Source organism: Cetorhinus maximus, chromosome 32 (genome assembly GCF_964194155.1).
Source record: "Cetorhinus maximus chromosome 32, sCetMax3.hap1.1, whole genome shotgun sequence".
Taxonomy (NCBI): Eukaryota; Metazoa; Chordata; class Chondrichthyes; order Lamniformes; family Cetorhinidae; genus Cetorhinus; species Cetorhinus maximus.
Window position 1 is genome coordinate 11,652,922 of NC_135910.1, and position 25,004 is coordinate 11,677,925.

Here is a 25,004-nt window from a genome sequence, read left to right on the forward strand (position 1 = left end):
CACTCCAGCGTCACGTGGCGTGAGCCAGCGTCCCCATGACGTAATGGGAGGGGGTGGGGCTTGATGTGTTTCAATGTGAGTTGCAGAGCTTGGCTACAATGTACCAGCGTTCGGAGTGATTGAGATTCATCCTCAGCTTAGAGCAGAGGGATCGAATCCCCCACCAGCCTGTGTCTCAACCCCCATCCCCCCCCAAACCCCACTCCCCTCCCCAAGAAATATATCTAGATATTTATATTCATTAGAAGCAAGTCTCCTTCAGCCAGCCAGCAGCATTTAACAGAAAACCCACAAGGGGATCTCATCTTACTGCCTCTTAGCTCTCACGCTCTTTTAAGATGATGGCCCCAATGCAGCAGAATGGGACACATATAGAACTCGACCCCCCAGATTCCAGGAAAAGACCGCTAGAAGCGCCCATCGATGCAGGCAGCACCAAGCGGACTAACACAGGAGGTGAGCTGAATGATGCACGGGGAAGCGATTCCCCTTTCTCGCTTTGCACCCAGCGGGTGAATTAATCAGGAGAGCTTTGCAAATCCTAGCGATCTCAGTAAAATGACAGGTCATTGAAAACCTCTCTTGTTGCAAACGTTTATTGGAGAGAAATCCTCCCCCCCACCCCTCCACAAAAAAGGGCTCCCAAATATTGCAAATGGATGAAACTGTATTTAAGACAGAGACAGAGAGAGAGAATTAATTAAAACCTTCAGACTGGGATTGAAAGAAAATGGTTTGAAATTGACATTTGCAGGTTTCTGGTCTGCGAAATTGCATTTCACCCGCATGTTGGGTTTTAAAGTTTGTTTAATGTATTTGTTCATTTCTGGGCATAAGGCGACCATGCATCGCCGGATTTAATTCCTTTTTTTTTAAAAAAATGCTCCCAGCCCGTTGTAACTTAACCATTTGACTGGTTACCGCACTGACAAGTAGCTCCGCACTGTTTTAAAGCATGCATCTCCTTTTTAAAATGACACCTTTTTTTTTGGTGTTGGGGGGGGGGGGGTGGTTAAATATTTTTAAACATCCTCACTGAATGATATATAGAATGTAAATCCGAATTTAGCATCGAGTCTCACACCACACTGATAAACCTGTACGTCTTGGCAATTATTAAAAATGCAGATTTTTGCCCAGATTTGGAGTCACACATTTTGCGATTTCAAAACCCACGTTTGTTTTTTTTTCTCTCTCTTTTCAAATATATGTTTTGGTTTTTTTTTACAAAATAACGTAAAGGTCGAGAATCGTCTCGTGTGCGAGATAAGAAATTGTCGGTGCGTGTGAAATTAGAATGCTGGACACGTTGGAGATGTTATGTAGGTGGAATAGAGTTAATTGTAGTTAGATTGTTCCATTGGATCCTAGTGCAGTGCATTTGAATTGTGGCTGGGACCTAGAAATTCGGATAATGAGAGTGAATGAAGGGGTGATTGGATACACTACAGTCTCCCAGCTTGGAACAGACAACTATGCTTGTGCCAGGTAGGAGTTTATGCAGAGGATCCACTTAGATCTTTTTTCCTAGTCTTATTTCAAACTGATGCGGCAGAAGAGAGAGAGAGGGTTAAAAGATCCACATTTATTTCCATCCTTTTTTTTATATATATATAAAACCCTCCGATCTTTGATCATCTCCCTCAGGAGGTTTATTTTTAAAATTATTTTTTTTATTATCAATTTGAGCATCTTCAGAATTTTATCCCACAGTGATTAATATGGCATTTAAATTCTGATTTAGTGTTTCAAAATTGTGTGGGGCGGGTGGGGGGGCATTGAAATCCACAGGACATTGCTTCTTCTCATAACATTTAATTCCTTCAGTTCCCTTTTGATCCAAAAGGACTTGAGTTATAGAGGGGAGATTTGACAGGAATGCGGAGAAGGATTTGAATGGAGCGGTTTCTCAGTGCGAGATAGAGCTGTCTTTTTCTGAACATAATATAACATTGAAATCCAGAGCTAGCAGCAAGGTTTTGAGCGATGTTTGATATGGCTGGATGTGATTGCTTTAGAATTAGAATTTCTTTTATTAATGATCCTGAATGTCTTGCTAAGCCTTCTGAACCTGACTTGGGTACCAGATGTGATTGGGCAAAGTGCTGTGCGGCGGTGAGGGATACAGCTGGCAGCTTAAGTCTCTGGCAGAGGTTGAAGGGATTGGGGAAATGCTTCGTTGAAATCTTTTATTAGTGCGTCCTTTGCTTTTCCTCTCCATCGTTAGCACACCCACCCACTATCTCACCCATTTGCGGTGCCTATTGCCTGCTGGTTGACCTGCTGGGTACCTTTCGTAGCTTGTGCCAGTGCTGCTTGTGGGCTGATCCAACGCGGGCATCCTTATCCAAGGGATGGGTATCCTTCCCTCTTCCCCAAAACCTGCCCCAAGGCATTCGGATAAAAATGGGCCATTAGGAATGAAGGCCGTGTGATTTGGAGCACTGTGTACAGTATTGGTCACCTTATTTAAGGAAGGATGCAAATACGTTGGAAGCAGTTCAGAGAAGGTTTACCAGACTAATACCTGGAATAGGCGGGTTGTCTTATGAGGAAAGGTTGGACAGGTTAAGCTTGTATCCACTGGAGTTTAGAAGAGTAAAAGGCAATTTGATTGAAACCTTTAAGATCCTGAGAGGTCTTGACAGGGTGGATGCGGAGAGGATGTTTCCTCTTGTGGGAGAATCTAGAACGAATGATCACTGTTTAAAAATAAGGGGTCACCCATTTAAACCGGAGATGAGGTGAATTTTTTTCTCTCAGAGGGTTGAGAGTCTCTGAAACTCTTCCTCAAAATGCGGTTGAAGCAGAGTCTTTGAATATTCTTAAGGCAGAGGTGGATAGATTCTTGGTAAGCAAGGGGGTGATAGGTTATCAGGGGTAGGTAGGATGCAGATTTAAGATTACTATCAGATCAGCCATGACCTTATTAAATGGTGGAGCAGGCTCGAGGGGGCCAAATGGCCTACTCCTGCTCCATGTTCGTATGGCCCCTTATTTTTAAACAGTCTCTTTCAAAGATCCAGAACAGATAGGATGAGCTGAATGGTCTCTTTCTGTGCTTTTAGTGGTGCTATGTGATAGTTTTGACAGATGCCTGTTTGATTGTGAGATGGGAATGGGGTTAGTAGCAGTCGTCATATTCAATCTAATGTCCTTACCTGGGGTACACTTTCCAGAGGGAATTACTGGCTAGTGATCAGGGCTGGGAACACCAGTGGATTCCCTGTCTCCTTGACCGAAGGAGACAGCGTGCCCTATCACTGTGCCAGCTGGGATTAGCTAACTCTGCATACCCTGATCATTGACTGTAGCTCTACAATTCTCCCTGATCTCTGCACTCCTCCAATTCTGGCCTCTTGTGCATCCCAGTTATTATCAGTCCACCATTAGCGGCCATGCCTTCAGCTGCCTGGGCCCTAAGCCCTTGAATTCCCTTCTTAAACCACTCTAACTGTCTCTCTCTCCTCCTTTAAGATAGTCCTTAAAATCATCCTCTTTGACCAAGCCTGGGTCACTGCTTTACATGCCTCTGAAAATTTTGGTGTTTATGCTCTCGTGAAGTGCATTGAGACTACATTAAAGATGCTATTTAAATGCAAGTTGAATGGCTTAGAACTAGTTGGCATTTTTTGCTTATGGAGTGATGAAGTACATTATAACACCTCTTGGTTACTTTCCTGATTGATAATAAATTGAAGCCATCGCAATAATGCTTGGTGTCGGTGCAAAAAGCAAATCAGATTTTGGGGTGCATTATAAGGTCAATATTGAGCCAAAATAGTGAGGAAATGTTCCACATTGATTAAAAAATTGATGTGTCCACTTTTGTAGCACCCTGTACAATTCTGATCACTGCAGTACAAAAAGGACTTTACACCTATTGCAAGGACAGAGAAGTAACCAGAATGAGTGAGGGGATGGAAGAATTGGATTATGAGGAGTTATTGATGAGATGGGGAGTGGTAATGTCACCGGGCTAGTAATCCAGAGGTCCAGGCTAATGTTTTGGGGGTACATGGGTTCAAATCTTATCATGGCAGCTGGTGAAATTTAAATTAATTAATGGTGACCATGACAACTATCATCGATTGTCATAAAAACCCATCTGGTTCATTAATGTCCTTTAGGGAAGGAAATCTGCCGTCCTTACCCAGTCTGGCCTACAGCCTAATTGGAAAGCAAAAAGACTCATTACCCAATTGGATGATACTTGACTGTCAGCCAAACAGGCCATTTTCAATATTTCTTATATCTGGTAGAGAAATGCTCAAAGAAAATTTTTTTTTAAAAAAAAATTTTTTTAATGTCCCCATGATATTGATTTTCAATTCCTGGAGAGTTTGGGCCAATCCTGGAGGGCTGGCAACCCTCTCCTAGGGGGACGGTGGAAGCGGTTAAAATTGATTCATTCATATGAAGATTTCTTTTAGAAAATAACATTTTTGGGGTGCAGTTGTAGGATTAGTTTGAGACATGACGTATAGTGAGTGTAACGTGTATGGGAGGGACAGGTGATTTTGGATTAATGGTTTCCAAAGCTCTCCACCAGTGGGGGCATTTTCCTCACCTTGTACCTGGGTGTCTTGTAGACTAATACCCATGGAGGTCATTTTATGCTTAGGGTTGCCAACCCTCCAGGATTGACCTGGAGTCTCCAGGACACTGCTGTGTGCAACCATGGAGAAAAATCATTGGGACATTAAAAATTTTTTTACAATTTTTTTGTTGTCATTTTCTTTGAACATTTGTCTTTACCAGCTATAAAAATATTGAAAATAGGGTGGGGGTGGGGGGATTGGCTAACAGTCAAGCATCACCCAATTGGGTGATGAGTCTTCTTGCTTTCCAGTTGGCATAGGAAGGCCGTATGTCACAAGGATGGATGTCTTGGCCAACTAATGGCTGGAGTGTGGGGGCAAGTCATGTGATGGAACCTCCAGGAATACATTTAATCACAGTTGTCAACCCTTTTGATTAATGTTGGGATACTGAGATATGTAGAGGAACAGAGGGACATAGGGCTGAGTGCCCACTGATCCACGAAGGTAGCCGAACAGGTGGATAAGATGGTCAAGAGGGCGTGTGGGGTACCTGCATCTATTGTTTGAGGCCTAGAGTATAAGAGTTGGGCAGTTGCACTGGAACTATATACAACACTGGTTAGGCCACAACTGGAGAACAGCTGCAGTTCTCAATGCTGTACAATAAGGAAGATCTGATCACACTCGAGAGGGTACAGAAAAGATTTATGAGGATGTTGTGCCTGGACTGGAGAATTTTAGCAATGGGGAAAGATTGGGTCGGTTGGGGTTGTTTACTTGGGAACAGAGAAAGCTGAGGGAAGATTTAATTGAGGTGTATAAAATTATGAGGGGCCTGGACAAAGTGGAGAGGAAGGCCCTGCTCCCCATGGTTGAGGGATTCCTAACCAGGGGACACAGATTTCGGGAAAGAGGTTTAAAAGGAATTTGAAGGGGAATCTTTTCACCCAGAGGGTGGCGAGGATCCGGGACTCACTGCTTGAAAGGTGGGGGGTGGGGGTAAAGGCAGAAACCCTCATTACATTTAAAAAGTGCTTAGATTTGCATCTGAAATGCTGTGACCTACAAAGCTCTGGACCAAGAGCTGGAAAGTGGGATGAGGCAGGTTGGCTAGTTGTGTCTACGCTGGCCAACAATGTGCTGAAGACCCTCCTTCGTGCTGTAAATTTCTATGATCCTGTGCTGAGATCCCACAAGCAGCGATGAGCTACATGAACAGCTTTGCTACTTTCTGTTTCTCTTGGCTGAGGGGGAGTGTTGTCCTGGGAACTGAGGGGAACTCCTTGGCTCTTCTTCAGTCCTCACCGTTGGATGTTTTAACAGCGACTTGGTTAAGGCTGAGCTTTAACTTCTGATTTGCAGAAGGGTAGCTCCAACAGTGCGGCGCCCACCGGAGTGTCAACCGAGAGTCCGGTGGAGCTTGAGCCTGCGGCCTCCTGATTTGGTGGTGACTGTGTTATCAGCTGAACCGAGCTGAGATGTGAATGAAATAACCGTTTTGTGTAAAGGACGAGTATGGGCAAGGGGAAGATCAGGAAACTAACCCCACCTCATTAAAACCTCCGAAATATAAAAGTGGCCATTGCCCAATTCATGGGGTTGGGACTGGATGAGCCGTTATATGTCAGCAAGCCCAATAGGACAGTATAGATACATTTAAGGGGAAGCTAGAAAGCATATGAGGGAGAAGGGAATCGAGAATTACGATGCTAGATTTAGATGAGGAAAGATAGGAGGCTTGAGTGGAGCATAAACACTGGCGTGGAAAAATTGGGCCAAATGGCCTGTTTTTTGTGCTGTATACCCTATGAATCAGTGGGCAAATTCTCATTCCTATCACCTGATTCTCCCCTGATCTCTTCTGAAAGGCACTGACTCTCGCTGGGATACGTGACCATGGCACAAGGAACTGTCTCGTATCTCACCTGAACAGACAGTCTTTAAATGTGTGCCTGGATCGCTGGTGTGAGAGGGCTTTTTAATTGTCAGAGGCCATGTCTTTGCCCAGTATTAACCCTGTGTTTATCGGTGAGAGTCACTGGTTAGCACATGGTGTATATCTGATTTATCGCCCTCTTAAACAAGGGCTATTGAGGCCAATCCTTTAGACAGCACCTTCCAAATCCACGACCACTACCATCTAGAAGGACAAGGACAACAGACACATGGGACATCACCACCTGCAAGTTCTCCTCCAAGCCACTCACCATCCTGACTTGGAAACATATCGCCATTCCTTCACTGTCTCTGGGTCAAAATCCTGGAACTCCCTCCCTAACAGCACTGTGGGTGTACCTACAGCGGTTCAAGAAGGCAGCTCACCACCACCTTGTCAAGGGCGATTAGGGATGGGCAATAAATGCTGGCCTAGCCAGCAACGCCCACATCCCGTGAATGAATTGTAAAAATCCTCTGCTTCCCCTGCACTACGGCCCCACTGGAGATCAGGTGACTGTGCAGCAGGCGAACATCGATCCTGGCACCTCCCTGGGCCGATGCCGCTTGTGTTTCACTGCCTTGATCAGCTGGGCAGGTGGCGAGCCTTGGGCACCCATTGGTCCCAGAGGTTGTGCCAGCTGTACCAAGCAACCAGACTTTCCAAGGGTGGCTTTCTTGGCATGCAAGGACCGGGACTGCTCAGCCCATTTGCTCTGCTGAGGTCTCCCGGACAACCGGAGTACAAAGGTGTATGAGTACCGTGGGACGTTAAAGGCTCTATCTAAATGCAAATTGTTGTAGTGGGTTTGGGCAGAGTGGACATGTCGGGTTCCTCTTTAAATTTGAGTCACCTGCTGTGTGGCAGAATATTTCAACAACAAAATATGAAGAGGGGGTGGGGTTAAATTCCTACACTACACTGGGGAGAGTGGAGGCGGGGGGAAACTGTGCTATCTTCCTGGTTTGATTCTTGGTCAGGCCCCACCTGCAACACTTACGAGTCTTGGATACTGAATTTCAAGAAAGATTTATCAGAGTTTTGAGGGGCTGCGGTATAGACTCACCAAAAAGATACTGGGGCTGAACGATTGAGCTGCTCCCCATTGGAAACAATTTCCATTTCATACTGCCTAATCTACTTAAGGCTTCCAGCATTTTCCATATTTATTTCCAATTTCTGTGGTATTTTGCTTTTAGCATTTAAGTAGTGTCTTTAACATAGAAAATGGTCCCCTTGTGGTTCATGTAGAGTCAATGGGATCAATCATTGCAGGAGCAGAGAAATAGATTATTTCTGTCTTTTTTACCCAAGCATCAGTGCTAAGCACTCTTGGGCTAACACACTTTGATGCGAGTAAAGCTCCCTCTACACTGTCCCCATCAAACATTCCCAGGACAGGTACAGCACGGGGTTAGATACAGAGTAAAGCTCCCTCTACACTGTCCCCATCAAACACTCCCAGGACAGGTACAGCACGGGGTTAGATACAGAGTAAAGCTCCCTCTACACTGTCCCCATCAAACACTCCCAGGACAGGTACAGCACGGGGTTGGAGACAGAGTAAAGCTCCCTCTACATTGTCCCCATCAAACACTCCCAGGGCAGGTACAGCACGGGGTTGGAGACAGAGTAAAGCTCCCTCTATATTGTCCCCATCAAAAATTCGCAGGGCAGGTACAGCACAGGATTAGACACAGTGTAAAATTCCCATTACCCTGTTCCCATCGAACATTCACAGGGCAGGTACAGGGCAAAGCCCCTACTCGATCCCATCAATCATCGTACCCCAGTGGGAAGAGTATCCTTCATCGTGGCATGTTTTGTTCCATTTCTGATAACTATGCTGTGCCCAAGTGAGCTGGTCAGTTACTAATGGTATATGTGGGGTTTCATGGATTGAGTGTGTCGGTGTGAAGTTTACAAGCAAATACTCCCAGCACGTAGCTCCATGGGCCAAAACATGCATCCGCGATTGACGAGAAGGATACTCCCGGATGGGAGAATCCATCAAAGTGCCTGATCCAACGTCTCCATGAGTTTCCAATGTTGCACCCCAGTGAGTTAAGTTCTGCACACACTAGTACTAACCATTAAAGAGTTACAATACTCTGATTGGCAGACGTGTTGCCATAGAAAAAGCCATGGGGAACTTTAGGCTCCCCCAGCTTCCAAGTAATTCAAAAAAAGTGCAAGCAAAGCTTGAAAATATTCCTTTTGTTTGCAGAGAACGGGTCCCTGCGTATGAATGTGTGTCGCTTCTTGCTTGGCCAATCAGAGTTGACTTGCTAATTGATCAGCACCCTTTTCTCCTGTAGTATAAATTGTTGTGATTGTTTGAAATTTGGCATTCTTGCGTTTGTCCTGATGAGTGCAAGAAGAAAATCTTCAGCAGCATGGCTCTCTTTTCAGCAAGATTCAATAGGTGAAGTAGGGTGGCTGATGCGTGGAGCATAAACACTGGCATAGATTAGTTGGGTCGTGACCAGTTTGGTTGCTATGGGTTCTGTGTAATATGCATCAATTAAGCAGAATTATTTTTTTGTCCACTCATGAAGACTGAGAACAGAGTGACTATAAAGCTGGTCTTCTCTCTGTACCAGTGTAAAGTTTCCAGCTGCTTTCTGCTCCCTTTGTTTGCCTGGAGAAACACGCATGTGGGCTCACACTAAAATTAATTGCACATGATTTGGCTCCGTCCTGGACCCGTGGCTTTGGGATGGTTGCAGAATCCATTGTTTTACACGGGATTGCATGATGTTCATAACAATAAACAGCCTGGCTTTCCCAATAGGTAATTGTACAACGTACAAATCCATGAAGACAGATTTGATCCATTGGGATTCTATACAATAGTGAGGTGGTGGGAGGACATTAGGAAGGATTTGATCCATTGGAACACTTTGGTGGTAGACTCTTCGTTATTCGAGTGTGTCCAAGCTGAAAGTGATTTTATCCTCTGTGGGACCTCTCTGAGAGGTTGGCATCGACGCCTACAGAACCAGCTGTTCATGTTGTCACGGTTGGTGCCTTCGGTGCGGGGGAGCTTCTGCCACTGTGCCACCTCTGTCCTTCCCCTGGACATTGCGAGTTTGGCAGAGATGGTCCTCAAAACCTGCTTGAACCAAATTTTGGGGCTTGTCTCCACATGGGCTGGTGAGTTGCAGTGTTTTTCCCAAGAGAGGTGGTCTGCAATGCTGGAGTTTGTAAGTCTCTTTTTTAAGGTCATTTGTACTGACCACCTTGATGAAGTTTGCCCCAAGACAGTTGCGCATAGAAGATCTGCTTGGAGATTCTGTAGTCATCCATGAGGGAAACATGTCCTGGCCATCTGAGTTGAATTTTCTGGAGGGTGCTCTCCAAGATGTTGAGCCCAACCCAGTGAAGGACCCTGTCGTTTGTCATCTTTGTCCTGCTAAATACAATGGTAATGAATGAAACGGGTTTAATCCATCAGGATTGGAGGGAGCTGGTGGCACAGTGGAAATGTTGCTGGACTAGTAATCCAGAGGCTCAGGCTCAATGCTCTGGGGACATGGGTTCAAATCCCACCACAGCAGCTGGTGGAATTTAATTTCAATTAATTAATCGCAAGCTATAGTCTCAGTAATGATAACTATGAAACTATCATTGATTGTAGTAGAAACCCCTTTGGTTCACTAATGTTCTTTAGAGAAGGAAATCTGTCATCCTTGCCTGGTCTGTCCTATATATGACTCCAGATCCCACAGCAATGCAGTTGACTCTTAACTGCAATGACTCTTAACTGCCCTCTGAAATGGCCTAGTAAGCCACTCAGTTCAAGGGCAATTAGGGATGGGCAACAAATGCTGGCCTTGCCAGAGATGCCCACATCTCATGAAAGAATTTCATGCATTTAAAATAAAACCTGTACAGGAGTTTGTTTGGTCCATTGGATACAGTTGCCTGTCGCCTGGGAGGAGCACTCTACCACACACTGATTGATATCCACTTGCAGGTCAGAGGCTCAACATCAAATTCACTTTCAAATTTGTCAAAATGTCCAAAATAAAATTGGGCACTTGAGTTTAAAATGAAAATGCTGGCAATCTCAAAATCCTGCACCAATCTCGCCTGCTCAAGAACTGCAGTTGCTGAGACAACAAAGATTCAAGCTAGGCAGGCTGACCTGGTTAGAAGGGGTTTAGTGGAATCAGTGGATCTTTGGGATTGGGGGAGGGGATGGGGAATTGAAAATTGAGGGGAAGGGGAAGTAAAGAAAAAAAAGAATCTTTGTCACCTGATCAATGGTCTGGCCCACCCCAAATCTTAGAGCATTTATCTCTGTATCACAATATTTCGTGTGTGTCTGTCTCTCTCCCTCTCTTTTATCAAAGCTCCTTCTCCTGACCTCCCAGGTTTTACACACATTTCCTCTTCCTCATTTTTCGCTTTGTTGAAATGGAGATTCATTGCACTGTTCCATACTCTAATTCAGTGGAGGAGTCATTTTAACCCTAATCTGGAATACTCTTTCTTCCCTCCCCACCCTCTCCAAAAAGCTGTCACATCTGGAGGGGGTCAGTTGAGAACTTCAAAAGTGTGACCACTAGGTCTTTGTCGGTTCTGGGTATTGAGGGTTATGGAACCAAGATGGAGAGGCGGAATTAAGACACAGGTCAGCCATGATCTAATTGAAAGTCAGAATGGGCTAGAGGGGCTGAATGGTCTCCTTTTCCTATCGATCCTGCCTGGTGGAATACTGACTGGATGGGCCTGTCATTTACATCCCTCTGTACTTTTACTCTCCATTTGAAGTTAATGGAAAGTTTAAAATTGGGTGGGGTATAAAACAGGTTTTGATCTTTGACTTCCTAGTTCTTTGTTGGGAAAGTTGGGTTAAAATTATTGCTGCCCCGTTTCTTTTCTCCCCCAGGATGTCAAAATTGTAGAACTCCTCAGCGCCCTCCATTGCCTTGTCCCGAAATGTCTCACCTTCTCACTCATCTCGTTCAATCTCCCCAATCTCCTGCTGATGTCACAGATGAATGGATGGTGGAATATCACACAAAAAACATTAGTGAAAGACCCATACTATTATACTAACAAGAACGGAATTTGATCCAAAGGTCCAGATGTGGGAGAATTACCGAGCATGATCCTAAAAGCGCTGGTCTTTAAAAAAAATTCCCAGAGTCATAAAGTCATAGAGTTTTACAGCACGGAAAGAGGCCCTTTGGCCCATCATGTCCGCATCAGTCATCAAGCTCCTATCTACTCTAATCTCATTTTTTTCCAGCACTTAGTCCATAGCACTGTATGCTATGGCATTTCAAGTGTTCATCTAAATACTTCTTAAATGTTGTGAGGGTTCCTGCCTCTACCACCACCCCCCAGGCAGTGAGTTCAGTGAGTTAGCCCCCACCCTCTTGAGGAAAATCTTTTTCACCCAGTCCACTCTAAACTTCCTGCCTCTTACCTTAAATCTATGCCCACTGGTTATTGACCCCTCCACTTCCTATCTGCCCTATCTATGCCCCTCATAATTTTGTATACCTCAATCAGGTCCCCCCTCAGCCTTCTCTGTTCCAAGGAAAACAACCTCAGCCTATCTGGTCTCTCTTCATAGCTGAAACGCTCCAGCCCAGGCAACATCTTGGTGAATCTCCTCTGTATCATTTCTATAATGTGGCGAGCAGAACTGCACACACTACTCCTGATGTGGCCTAACTAATATTTTATACAGCTCCATCATAATCTCTCTGCCCATGTATTCAGTGCTTCAAATAATAAAGGCAAGTGTCCCATATGCCTTCTTAACCACCTTATCTACCTGCCCTGTTGCCTTCAGGGATCTATGGGCATGCACATCAAGGTCCCTCTGATCCTCTGTACTTCCTAGGGTCCTACCATTCATTGTGTACTCCCTTGCCTTATTAATCCTCCCAAAATGCATCACCTCACTTTTCAGGATTAAATTCCATTTGCCACTGTTCTACCCATCTGACCAGCCCATCTATATCGTCCTGTAGTCTAAGGCTTTCCTTCTCGCTATTTGCCACACCACCAATTTTCGTGTCATCTGTGAACTTACTGATCATACCTCCTACATTCATGTCTAGATCATTAATGTACACTACAAACAGCAAGGGACCCAGCACCAAACCCTGTGGTACGCCACTGGACACAGGCTTCCAGTCACAAAAACAACCTTCAACCATCACCTTCTGCCTCCTGCCACTAAGCCAATTTTGGATCCAATTTGCCAAATTGCCCTGGATCCCATGGGCTCTTAACTTCTTGACCAGTCTCCCCTGCGAGACCTTGTCAAAAGCCTTACTGAAGTCCATGTAGAATACATCAACTGCACTCCCCTCATCTACAGGCCTAGTCACCTCCTCAAAAATTCAATCAAATTTTTTAGACATGATTTCCCCCTGACAAAGCCATGCTGACTATCCTTGATTAATCCCGGCCTCTCCAAGTAGAAATTAATTCTGTCCCTCAGAATTTTTTCCAAAAGTTTCCCTACCACTGATGTTAGACTCACTGGCCTATAGTTCCCTGGTTTATCTCTACCACCCTTCTTGAATAATGGTACCACATTAGCTGTCCTCCAGTCCTCTGGCACCTCCCCTGTGGCCAGAGAGGATTTGAAAATTAATGACAGGGCTCCTACAATCTCCTCCCTTGCCTCCCACAGCAGCCTGGGATACATCTCATCTGGGCCTGGGTATTTATCCACTTTTAAGCCCACTAAAACCACTAATACTTCCTCCTTCTCAATGCTAATTTATTCAAGTATATCCCAGTCCCCCTCCCTGATTTCTGTACCTACATGGTCCTTCTCTATAGTGAATACAGATGCAAAGTACTCATTTAAAACCTCATCTACGTCTTCCAGCTCCTCACACAAATTGCCACTTTGGTCCCTAATGGGCTCTACACTTTCCCTGGTTATCCTCATGCCCCTAATATACTTAAAAAATGCCTTTGAATTTTCTTTTATTTTACCCACCAGTGTTTTTTCATGCCCCCCTTTTTGCTCTCCTAATTTCTTTTTTAAGTGACCCCCTGCACTTTTTATACTCATCTGGGACTTCCACTGTTTTGAGCCCTTGATATCTACCATAAGCTTCCCTTTTTACCCTTATCCAATCCTGTCCATTCCTCGACATCCAGGGTTCTCTGGATTTCACCTTTACAGGAACATGTTGGCCCTGAACTCTCACTATTTTCTTTTTGAATGACTCCCACTGCTCTGATGTAGATATTCCTACAAGTAGCTGCTCCCAGTCCACTTTGGCCACATCCTGCCTTATCGTGTTAAAATTGGCCTTCCCCCAATTCAGAGCCTTTATTTCCGGTCCTATATTTCAGAACTGAAGTTGACTATGTAACAGTGGCACTATCAATAACAGCCTGCATTTATATAACACCTTTTAACTATTAAAACATCCCGAAGCATGAATTATCGAATATTTGACACTGAGCCATATAAGGAGATGCTAAGATAGGTGACTAAGATAGATTTAAAGGAGGAGAGAGAGAGATGAAGAGGTTTTTTTTGAGGGAATCCTCAAAGCTTGGGGCACAGGCAGCTGAAGGCACAGCTGCCAAAAGGAACATAAATAGGAGCAGGAGTAGGCCATTTAGCTCCTCCATTCAACAAGATCATGGCTGACCTTCTCCCTCAACGATATTTTCCCGCACTTCCCTAGATATCTTTAATATCTAGAAATCTATAAATCTCTGTCTTGAATAGCCTTCGGGTGTTGTATGATGTTGTATGTGTCTGCGTGCCATTGTAATGTAAAGGTGCTCAGCGGAGCAAGGGTTAATGTGGGACTGATGTATGGTATACATCATACCATACCATGGTATGATGTATAGAGCCACATGGTAATAGACTGAGAGAACAGTCTATAGAGAACACTCTGGAAGCAGCCTGCATGGAGATAACAGCACCATTCATGACAGTAACCTGGGATCTGTAAATAGTTCAAGATTAACAATAAAGGATTCATGTTTAAATATACAAGTCTCAAGATCTCATCATTGAGACATCTAAAGAACCGATATTGCAACAGCGGGGTAGAGAATTCCAAAGATTCACCACCCTCTAAATGAAGAAATTCCTCCTCATCTCAATCCTAAATGGCCTACCTCTTATTCTGAGACTGTCCCCTTGTGCAGCAATGGAAATCAGGGATGCTAAAGAAGCCAGAGTTGGAGGAACGCAGAAATTGCTGACAGTTATAGGGCTGTAGGAAGTTACGAGAGAGCGATGGTCGATCTAATTTTCTCAATTTAAATAGGACGTCACAACATAAAACAGCAGTTGGCTGTCCTGTTGTGTCCACTTTTGTAAGGATGTGTGCTGGTGTTTAGTCATAAATAGCTCCAATGAAGTTTTTTGAGACAGCCACAATGCCAGTGTCATACCACTTGTGTATGCCCAATGGCATAAATATTTTATTAATGGAGACGTTTCATTGTAAACACTAACCATATTAGAAAATCAATTTAATAATTGATTATTCCCATCTTTCTCGCGATGTGAAAAGACTCAAAGTGAGCGTTGAGCAGAACTGAGGGAAAGCACAAAGCATTTTATATTATAGGATTATTAACTGCAGTTCATGGCTGTGGCTATTGGCTATTCAGGAGTATGTTACAATCCCCAAAGACTTTAATCTGATGACTTCACTACCGATTCTCGCTGAGGAAAAGGGCTGGTTTATTGCTCCATGGATGTCCGTTGATTCAGATGAACTTAAGTTCATCTTAACATTTAAGATGACCTTAAATCCATCGGAAGCCATTTGTAAGAGCCATGTGGCTTATACATGCAATGCCTGGTGTGGTACTGAGCTTAAGAATGATAACTGAACTCCAAGGGTTAAATTACAAGGAACAATTACACAAACTAGATTTATATTCACCAGGATTTTAAAAAGATGAAGGTGTGATTTGATTGAAGTCTTCAAAATATTAAGGGAACAGATAGGATCGATAGAGAGAAACTATTTCCGCTGGTTGGTGAGTCTAGAATTCGGGGACATAGTGTAAAAATCAGAGCCAGTTCTTTCAAGAGTGAAATTAGGAAACACTTTACCACACAAAGGTGGTAGAAGTTAGAATCTTCTTTGCAAATGGTAAAAAATGAACAATGCAACATTAAACGATACATTTCGTAGCTTCATTATTAAAAGCCACACCTCGAACAGGTGCGCAGTAAATAGTTTTACTAAATTCTGGATGTACCAAATGTGACTTTAAACAATACAAATATAAAGATGCTTGATCAATTATTAATTTTGAATCTGAAATTGATAAGTTTTTGTTTGCCAAAGCTATTAAGGAATAGGGGGCAAAGGTGAGTATGTGGAGTTAGGTCACAGATCAACCATGATCTCATTGAATGGAGGAACAGCCTCAAGGGGCTGAATGGCCTTCTCCTGCTCCTGCTCATAGACGAGGTAACCCCCGGCCATTGCCCAACTTCCTGTCCAAAATTAACATCTAGATGAGTCCAGGCATCATGTTAATTAAGACTAAAAGTCAGTCTTTCTTGGATTATGCATCCCTGTATCTCAGGCCTAGATTCCATCAACTTCTCTGGCTTCCAGTTTGAGCCTAGCTCAGAGCTACAAAACCATGACAAACTGAACTTCACGTTCCACCTCCTGTCCGTGATGACTGCCTACCCCAGAGCCATGGCCTGCCCCAATCCCCTACCCCTCAGCGGTATCCCTTGTGCCTCTGAGTCAGAAATTGTGGGTTCAGGCAGCCCCCACAGAGCATTGAGCACATAATCCAGCATGACTCAGTGCAGTACTGAGGGAGTGCTGCACTGTCTGAGGTGCCATCTTTTGGATGGGCCGTTAAACGGAGGATCCACCTGCCCTCTTGGGTGGATGTAAAAGATCCCATGGCACCATTTTGAAGAAGAGCAAGGGAGAGTTCTCCCTGGTGTCCCGGCCAATATTTATTGAAAAATCACTTTGGGATGTTCTGAGATGGTGAAAAGTGTTTTGGATATGCATCTTTTTAACCTGTCTATAACGCAATTGGCATTTTCTCACAGAAGAATCCTGCCGACCCTTCTGACTCCATCAAGCTTCGTGCATCCCAGTTGAGCATAGTCCAACTTATTGACCAACTCACAGAGCCTCTTCCTTATGTTCAAACTCTTCCAGGGCTTCTCCCTACCCAACATCCACGGCCTTCCGTGACCCTTGCCCCTTCGATTCATCTGGCCTCTCATTGGCGGCTGGTTTATGAGTCACTGTGCCCTCTTCCAATTGGTCACCCCCTCCTTTGCTTTCAAAAGCCGTCCTTCAAGCTCTTTCTTTCCCCTCCTTGTTTTTCCACCTCCCCTCCTCTCCTGCTCCTAGTCTGGAGTTCTGTACAGTATCCAGTGTTCTATCCGTGAGAAGGAGTGTGAGGCCAAGGGAAGTTATGGTTGGCATCTGATAGCCTAGCTGGCAATACGGCCTCTGGAGTTGGCCTTTATGGCAATGTGGTAGGTAATGGGTTAATCTGATCTCTGTCTTGTCACCCTGCACCCCCCACCCACACCAACCCTTGTACAAAATATAGTTTGATTACCCCCTTCCTAACCGAGGGGCTTCCTGAAAGTAACATTTTGGGGCACAGTATGTGACATGGTCAGTGTAGCAATGCTTGGGACAAAAATGATGAATGTGGACTATGGTTCCCAAAGCTCTCCACCACTGGGGGGTTTCCTTACTTCATGCCTGGGCGTGTTGTAATTTATTGATTTACTATGAGACCCAATGTACAGAGGTAATCAGTACAGTAGAAGCCATGAGCCTAGAAGCAAATTTGCAATCCAACCTATCTGTACTCAATTTCCTCCAAACACTTGGTCCATTCCTCTAGTCTTCCGTCTAGTTTTGAGGGGTGATCTTGCCAATAGGAGACATGTTCTGTGTGAGCCCAGTCTGTGTCGCAACATAACTCCAGACTGTAACCCAGAACGCTAATCCTCCCAAAAGGATAGCATTTCCATACTTGTCATGGTGAGCTTGTCTCTTTTTACAATTTGTCGAATGTTCCGACCAGACAGGGAAAGCAGGCTCTTGGTCAAAGGCACCATCTCTACTGCACGCCCGCCTGTTGTACACTCACTGATTAAGATTAATCCCTGCGATTAGTCAATGATTCCATTATTGTTGCCCATGATAAAAGCCAATTAGCGAAAGTTCAGGGTTGCATTATCCCTAGAGCTCAGTGCAAGTTTGACAATTTCAGGATAAGGTGGCAGGAAAAGCAAAATTATAGAGGGCATTTTTTTTTTAATTCATTCATGGGATATGGGTGTCGCTGGCATTTATTCCCCTTCTCCGGTTTCCCTTGAGAAGGTGGTGGTGAGCCGTTGCCTTGAGCCGCTGCAGACGATGTGGTGTAGGTACACCCACAGTGCTGTTAGGGAGGGAGTTCCAGGATTTTGACCCAGCGACAGTGAAGGAACGGCGATATATTTCCAAGTCAGCATGGTGTGTGACTTGGGGAGAACTTGCAGGTGGTGGTGTTCCCAAGCATTTGTTATCCTTGTCCTTCTAGGTGGTAGAGGCCGCAGGTTTGGAAGGAGCCTTGGTGAGTTGCTGCAGTGCATCTTGTAGATGGTACACACACTGCGTCAGTGGTGGAGGGAGTGAATGGTGAAGGTGGTGGATGGGGTGTTGTGATATTGTGTGCATGCCAATGCAGACAATGACATGTACCTTTAAGATGCTACATAGTGACATCACCATGTGTAAGGCTGGAGGATAAAAGGTACAGCCTCCATGTTAGATGTTCACTATTGTCTGTGATCACTCCTGTCTGTGACTCTGTATCAGTAAGACTTTATGGATATCTTGTGAATCAGGCATATAGTCAAGTAATCAGCCTATGTAACTGTTAGGACCCAGGCTAGATCCAGGCCTGTGTAGAGCTGTATCTAGTTGCTGCTAGTAATAAACTTCATGCAATTGTGTTCGACCAGTACCCTCGTCAGACTCAATATTTTGCTTAACGTAGAGAGCATAGAGACAGATCCGTTGAGGTCTACATCGAGACTCTCAACATACATGGTGGCAGCAGGCTGTAAGAGACTACAACATGGGGTGCCAATCAAGCAGGGCTTTGACCTGGATGATGTCAAGCCTCGAGTGTTGTTGGAGCTACACTCATCCAGGCAAGTGGAGCATGGAGGGGATTAATCTTGACAACACACATCCTTCGCCGCTGCCGTGTTATACAAATTGGATGCTGTAGCCAGGGGGTGGGAAGGGATTTCAGAATCTCTCTGGATGGACTAGCTAAGATACACTGACTCGTGCCTATCTTGTGATCTCGGGTCAGGATAGTCATGGGGTCAGCACATTGCCTCGTTAGGAAAGCAGAGGCAGTGAACCAGTATTCTGCTACCTGATCAATGCTTCCTGGAAGAAAGCACAGTTTGGGGAAGTCAGAGTCTGCCGTGATGCCTTCTGCAGTCAAATAGCCTGCTGCTTGACAGGAAGGCCCACGGAACCAAAACCCAGCAGTTTGTGGGAAGGGCAGCAAAGTGAAGTAAACAAACTTTAGGAAGGATGTGAGGGTCTTTGACCGTGCAGAGGAAATTTACTAGAGTCGTTCCAGGAATGGGGAATTTTAGCTACAAGGTTAGGTCGAAAAACCTGGGGTTGTTCTCTATGGAGCAGAGAAGATTGAAGGGAGATTTGATAGAGGTGTACAAGATTATGACAGGTTTGGATAAGATAGACTAGGAAAATATGTTCCCATCAGTTGATGGTACAAGGACTCGGGGACACAGATTTAAGCTTTTAGGTGAGAAATGTGAGGAAGAATTTTTTACACAGCCAACAGTAATGACCTGGAAATCACTCCCCATGAGGGTAGTGAAAGCAGAGACGATCTATGATTTCAAAAGGAAATAAGATGGGCGCTTGAAGGAAATAAACTTGCAGGGCTGTGGGGTTGGAGCTGGGTAATGGGAGTGACTGGAGTGCTCCATGGAAAGCCAGCATGGACTTGATGGGCTGAATGTCCTCCTGTGCTCTAAATGATTCTATGCTAAGAACAAATTAACTCAAGTCAAGACAATGTAAGGGATTTAGGGAAGTCATAGGGAGCAGGTTGGGAGCTGCACTCATCCAGGCAAGTGGAGAGCATTTCATCACACTCCTAACGTGGTGGGGGGCAGGGGCAGGGGTAGGGAGACTGGCCAGCGTATAGGGAGCTAACAGACTGGGGGTGGGGAGGAAGAAAATTGGCCAGTCTAGAAGGAGACAGTTGGTTGGGAAAGATTAACCAGTGTGTGAAGAGTGGACACAGAAGAGAGGGGGATCAGCTGATCAGTGTAGGCAGCTCTTGAGGCAATAAACAGCGAGCTCACTTCTTCAGCCCCACAATTCTGCATCACATTGAATAAGAGTAGCTTATACTTCTACTTAACCAGAGCACAAGACCTTAAGTAAGAATCTACAATCACAAGATCTATTAATTTCTATAGCTCCTGGGCATGAGTCTGCTTACAGGAAGAGAGAATTATTTGAGTGCACTCGCTTTTTGCATCCAGGCCATTCTTTCGGAAAGAGGCCACGTTTGGTTCCTTGGCTTCTAGTCTGCCATCCCATCTGTCTTGTTCAGCAGCTCCGATTGAAACCTGCAGCCCTCGTGGCACAATGGGCATGCAGACTGCCCAGTTTGGTTGGTACCGTGCTCAGACACGGTCCCAGGTTCTATGTTTTACCTATGTTATGTTAAGCTGCCTCTCAGACAAGGCTGTGGAACAGAGTTGCAGCAGGACCTCTGGCATTACCGGACAAGAGAGGCTCAACGGCCATTTTGTTCGCCGGCTTTCATCCCGGTAGTCACATGGTAACAACAACAGCTTGCATTTTTGTAGCGCCTTTCACATAGTATAATGACCTGATGTGTTTCACAGATTAATTGAACAAGAATTAACCCCAAAATGTCTGCTGACGATAGGAAAGACCATAAATTGGACAGAAAAACAGGAGTTGATTATATCTTTAGCAATACTTGGAATTCTGCAGTAAGTAACTCACGTCCTGACTCCCCAGAGCCTGTCCACCATCTACTAGGCACACATCAGGAGTGTGATGGAATACTCCCCATTTGCCTGGATGAGTGCAGCCCCCACAACACTCAAGAAGCTCGACACCATCCAGGACAAAGCAGCCCGCTTGATTGGCACCACATGTCGTGATCTCTTACAGCCTGCTGCCACCATGTATGTTGAGAGTCTCGATGTAGACCTCAACGGATCTGTCTCTATGCTCTCTATGTTAAGCAAAATATTGAGTCTGACGAGGGTACTGGTCGAACACAATTGCATGAAGTTTATTACTAGCAGCAACTAGATACAGCTCTACACAGGCCTGGATCTAGCCTGGGTCCTAACAGTTACATAGGCTGATTACTTGACTATATGCCTGATTCACAAGATATCCATAAAGTCTTACTGATACAGAGTCACAGACAGGAGTGATCACAGACAATAGTGAACATCTAACATGGAGGCTGTACCTTTTATCCTCCAGTCTTCCACATGGTGATGTCATTATGCAGCTTCTTAAAGGTACATGTCATTGTCTGCATTGGCATGCACACAATATCACAACACCCCATCCACCACCTTCAACATTCACTCCCTCCACTACTGATGCACAGTAGCAGCAGTGTGTACCATCTACAAGATGCACTGCAGCAACTCACCAAGGCTCCTTTGACAGCACCTTCCAAACCCGTGACCTCTACTACCCAGAAGGACAAAGGCAGCAGACACATGAGAACACCACCACCTGCAAGTTCCCCTCCATGTCACACACCATCCTGACTTGGAAATATATCGCCATTCCTTCACTGTCGCTGGAACTCCCTCCCTAACAGCACTGTGGGTGTACCTACACCACCTGGACTGCAGTGGTTCAAGAAGGCAGCTCACCACCACTTTCTCAAGGGAAATTAGGGATTGGCAACAAATGCTGGCCTAGCCAGCGACGCCCACAGCCCAAGAACAAATAAAAATCGCTCAGCTCATTTACATACTTGCCCGGCCACACTTTTGCACTCTTGTTAACTTAGTAGTGACCAGAAGTGTGATCTCAAGCCCCCATTGCAGTCTCTCTATGGTTAGCTGCAGATTAACCTGGGATCTTACTCCCAGTGTGGCACTGAGACATGGTGTCAAGGGAGGGGCTTAAAAACTGACTGTGTTTAATATTGGATCCCTTTGCCAGTAATGCCTGGAACGTATTGGCAGACATCCCATCTTAAATTCCAGGTAGTCTTTCAGTCAAATGAATGGAATCTCCCTCGACATGCATCACATTTGTAAATTTATTAAAAAAACCAAGGGGCCGATGATTTTAAACTAAAAGAGATTCTCAATGGAACCCCTTTCGCTGTTCCTCTGTCGGAATCTGACACGTTTGCAGATTGCATTGTTGAGTTATAGAAAGTCCAGAAAGTCCCAGGGGACTCGATCAGAGCCTGCACACTTGTGTTAACAGAGTGAACACAGCTGGCTGACAACTCTCGATAACTGCTGAAGCCTCACAGTATCTCACTGTCAGGGGCTCTGACTCAGTCACTGGTCGGAGGCACCACCTCTCTCTCTCTCATCCTTTTAAGACGCTCCCTAAAACTTGCCCCCCTCATCAAGCTTTTGGCCTTTTTAAAAAAAACTTTTTCTTTCATGGGCTGGGAGCATCGCTGGCCAGGCCAACATTTGGTACCCATCCCTAATTGCCCTTGAACTGAGTGTCTTGCTAGGTCATTGCAGAGGGCAGTAAAGAGTCAACCACATTGCTGTGGGCCTGGAGTCACATGTAGACCAGACTGGGTAAGGATGACAGATTCCTGTCCCTAAAGGGGATTAGTGAACCAGGTGGGTTTTCAATGACAATTGATGACAGCTTCAAGCTTTTCAATTCCAGATTTATTAATTGAATTGTAAATTCCACCAGCTGCTGTGGTGGGATTTGAACCTGCATGCCCAAAGCCTGGGTGTCTAGATTACTAGTCTAGCGACATTACCGCTACACCAGCATCTCCCCCAATTATTGGCACAAGACACACAAACTCGCAGACACTTCCTCCTACCTCTCCCTGGACCATGACCCCACCACAGAACATCAAGCCATTGTTTCCAGGACTGTCACTGACCTCATCTCCTCTGGAGATCTTGCTCCCACAGCTTCCAACTTGATAGTCGCCCAACCTCGGACGGCCCGCTTCTACCTCCTACCCAAAATCCACAAACAGAACTGTCCTGGCAGACCGATCGTGTCAGCCTGTTCCTGCCCCACGGAACTCATTTCTCGTTATCTTGACTCCCTTCTCTCTCCCCTTGTCCAGTCCCTTCCCACCTACATCCGTGATTCCTCTGACACCTTACGTCACATCAACAATTTCCAGTTCCCTGGCCCCAACCGCTTCCTCTTCACCATGGATGTCCAATCCCTCTACACCTCCATCCCCCACCAGGATGGTCTGAGGGCCCTTAGCTTCTTCCTTGAACAGAGGCCCAAACAATCGCCATCCACCACTACTCTCCTCCGTCTGGCTGAACTTGTTCTCACACTGAACAATTTCTCCTTTAACTCCTCTCACTTCCTCCAAATAAAAGGTGTGGCTATGGGTACCCGCATGGGCCCCAGCTTTGCCTGTCTCTTTATGGGGTATGTGAAACATTCCTTGTTCCAGTCCTACTCCGGCCCCCTCCCACAACTCTTTCTCCGGTACATCGATGATTACTTCGGTGCTGCTTCATGCTCTCGTCGGGACCTGGAAAAATTTATTAATTTTGCTTCCAATGTCCACCCCTCCATCATTTTCACATGGTCCATCTCTGACACTTCTCTTCCCTTCCTTGACCTCTCTGTCTCAATTTCTGATGATAGACTGTCCACCGATATCCATTACAAACCTACCGACTCCCACAGCTACCTCGACTACAGCTCCTCACACCCCGCTTCCTGTAAGGACTCCATCCCATTCTCTCAGTTCCTTCGCCTCCGTCGCATCTGTTCTGATGACGCTACCTTCAAAAACAGCTCCTCTGACATGTCCTCCTTCTTCCTTAACCGAGGTTTTCCACCCACGGTCGTTGACAGGGCCCTCAACCGTGTCCGGCCCATATCTCGCGCATCCGCCCTCACGCCTTCTCCTCCTTCCCAGAAACATGATAGGGTCCCCCTTGTTCTCACTTATCACCCCACCAGCCTCCGCATTCAAAGGATCATCCTCCGCCATTTCCGCCAACTCCAGCATGATGCCACCACCAAACACATCTTCCCTTCACCCCCCCGGCGGCATTCCGTAGGGATCGTTCCCTCCGGGACACCCTGGTCCACTCCTCCATCACCCCCTACTCCTCAACCCCCACCTATGGCACCTCCCCATGCCCACGCAGAAGATGCAACACCTGCCCCTTCACTTCCTCTCTCCTCACCGTCCAAGGGCCCAAACACTCCTTTCAAGTGAAGCAGCATTTCACTTGCACTTCCCCTAACTTAGTCTACTGCATTCGTTGCTCCCAATGCGGTCTCCTCTACATTGGAGAGACCAAACGCAAACTGGGCGACCGCTTTGCAGAACACCTGCGGTCTGTCCACAAGAAAGACCCAAACCTCCCTGTCGCTTGCCATTTTAACACTCCAGCCTGTTCTCTTGCCCACATGTCTGTCCTTGGCTTGCTGCATTGTTCCAGTGAAGCCCAACGCAAACTGGAGGAACAGCACCTCATCTTCCGACTAGGCACTTTACAGCCTTCCGGGCTGAATATTGAATTCAACAACTTTAGATCTTAAACTCCCCCTCCTCCCACCCCCACCCCGTTTCTCCCCCCTCCCTTTTTTTTCAATAATTTATATAGATTCTTCTTTTCCCACCTATTTCCATTATTTTTAAATCTAAAACTAAAACTTTGTTAGTCTTTCCACCCCACCCCCACTAGAGCTGTACCTTGAGTATCCTGCCATCCATTCTTAATTAGCACTTTTCTTAGACAATATCACCACCTTCAACACCTCTTTGATCCTTTTGTCTGTGACATCTTTTGATTATCTGCTCCTATCACTGCTTGCTTATCTCCACAATCATCCCACCCTCAACTTCTCTCTCCCCCCGCCCCCCCACCTTAGACCAGCTTATATTTCACCCCTCTCCTAACTATACTCAGTTCTGCCGAAGGGTTATGAAGACTCGAAACGTCAACTGATTTCTTCTCCACCGACGCTGCCAGACCTGCTGAGTTTTTCCAGGTAATTCTGCTTTTGTTTTTGACACAAATATAATGCAGTCTACATTTTGGCAGTCAGACATTCTGCCCCCGCCCCCCCCCTCTTTTTTTTAAAAAAGATTTTCATTGTAAATTCCAGGGTCCACATTTATCATTTGTTGCCCATCCCTAATTGCCCTCGAACTGAGTGTCTTGCTCGACCATTTCAGAGGGTTGTTAAGAGTCAACCACATGGTTGTGGGTCTGGAGTCACATGTCGGCCAGACCGGGTAAGGAT

At 45.5% G+C, this 25,004-nt stretch overlaps 1 protein-coding gene across 1 annotated transcript in view; it reads left to right on the forward strand.

Annotated features, from left to right (window-relative positions):
- The first annotated feature begins 35 nt into the window (after positions 1-35).
- Positions 36-25,004, forward strand: part of LOC144671396 (RNA-binding protein Nova-1-like) — a 190,159-nt gene continuing 165,190 nt past the window's right edge. Inside the window, exon 1 of the mRNA XM_078533288.1 lies at positions 36-456. Coding sequence (XP_078389414.1) covers positions 339-456 — 118 coding nt within the window. The 5' untranslated portion in view covers positions 36-338. The remainder of the gene's footprint in view (positions 457-25,004) is intronic.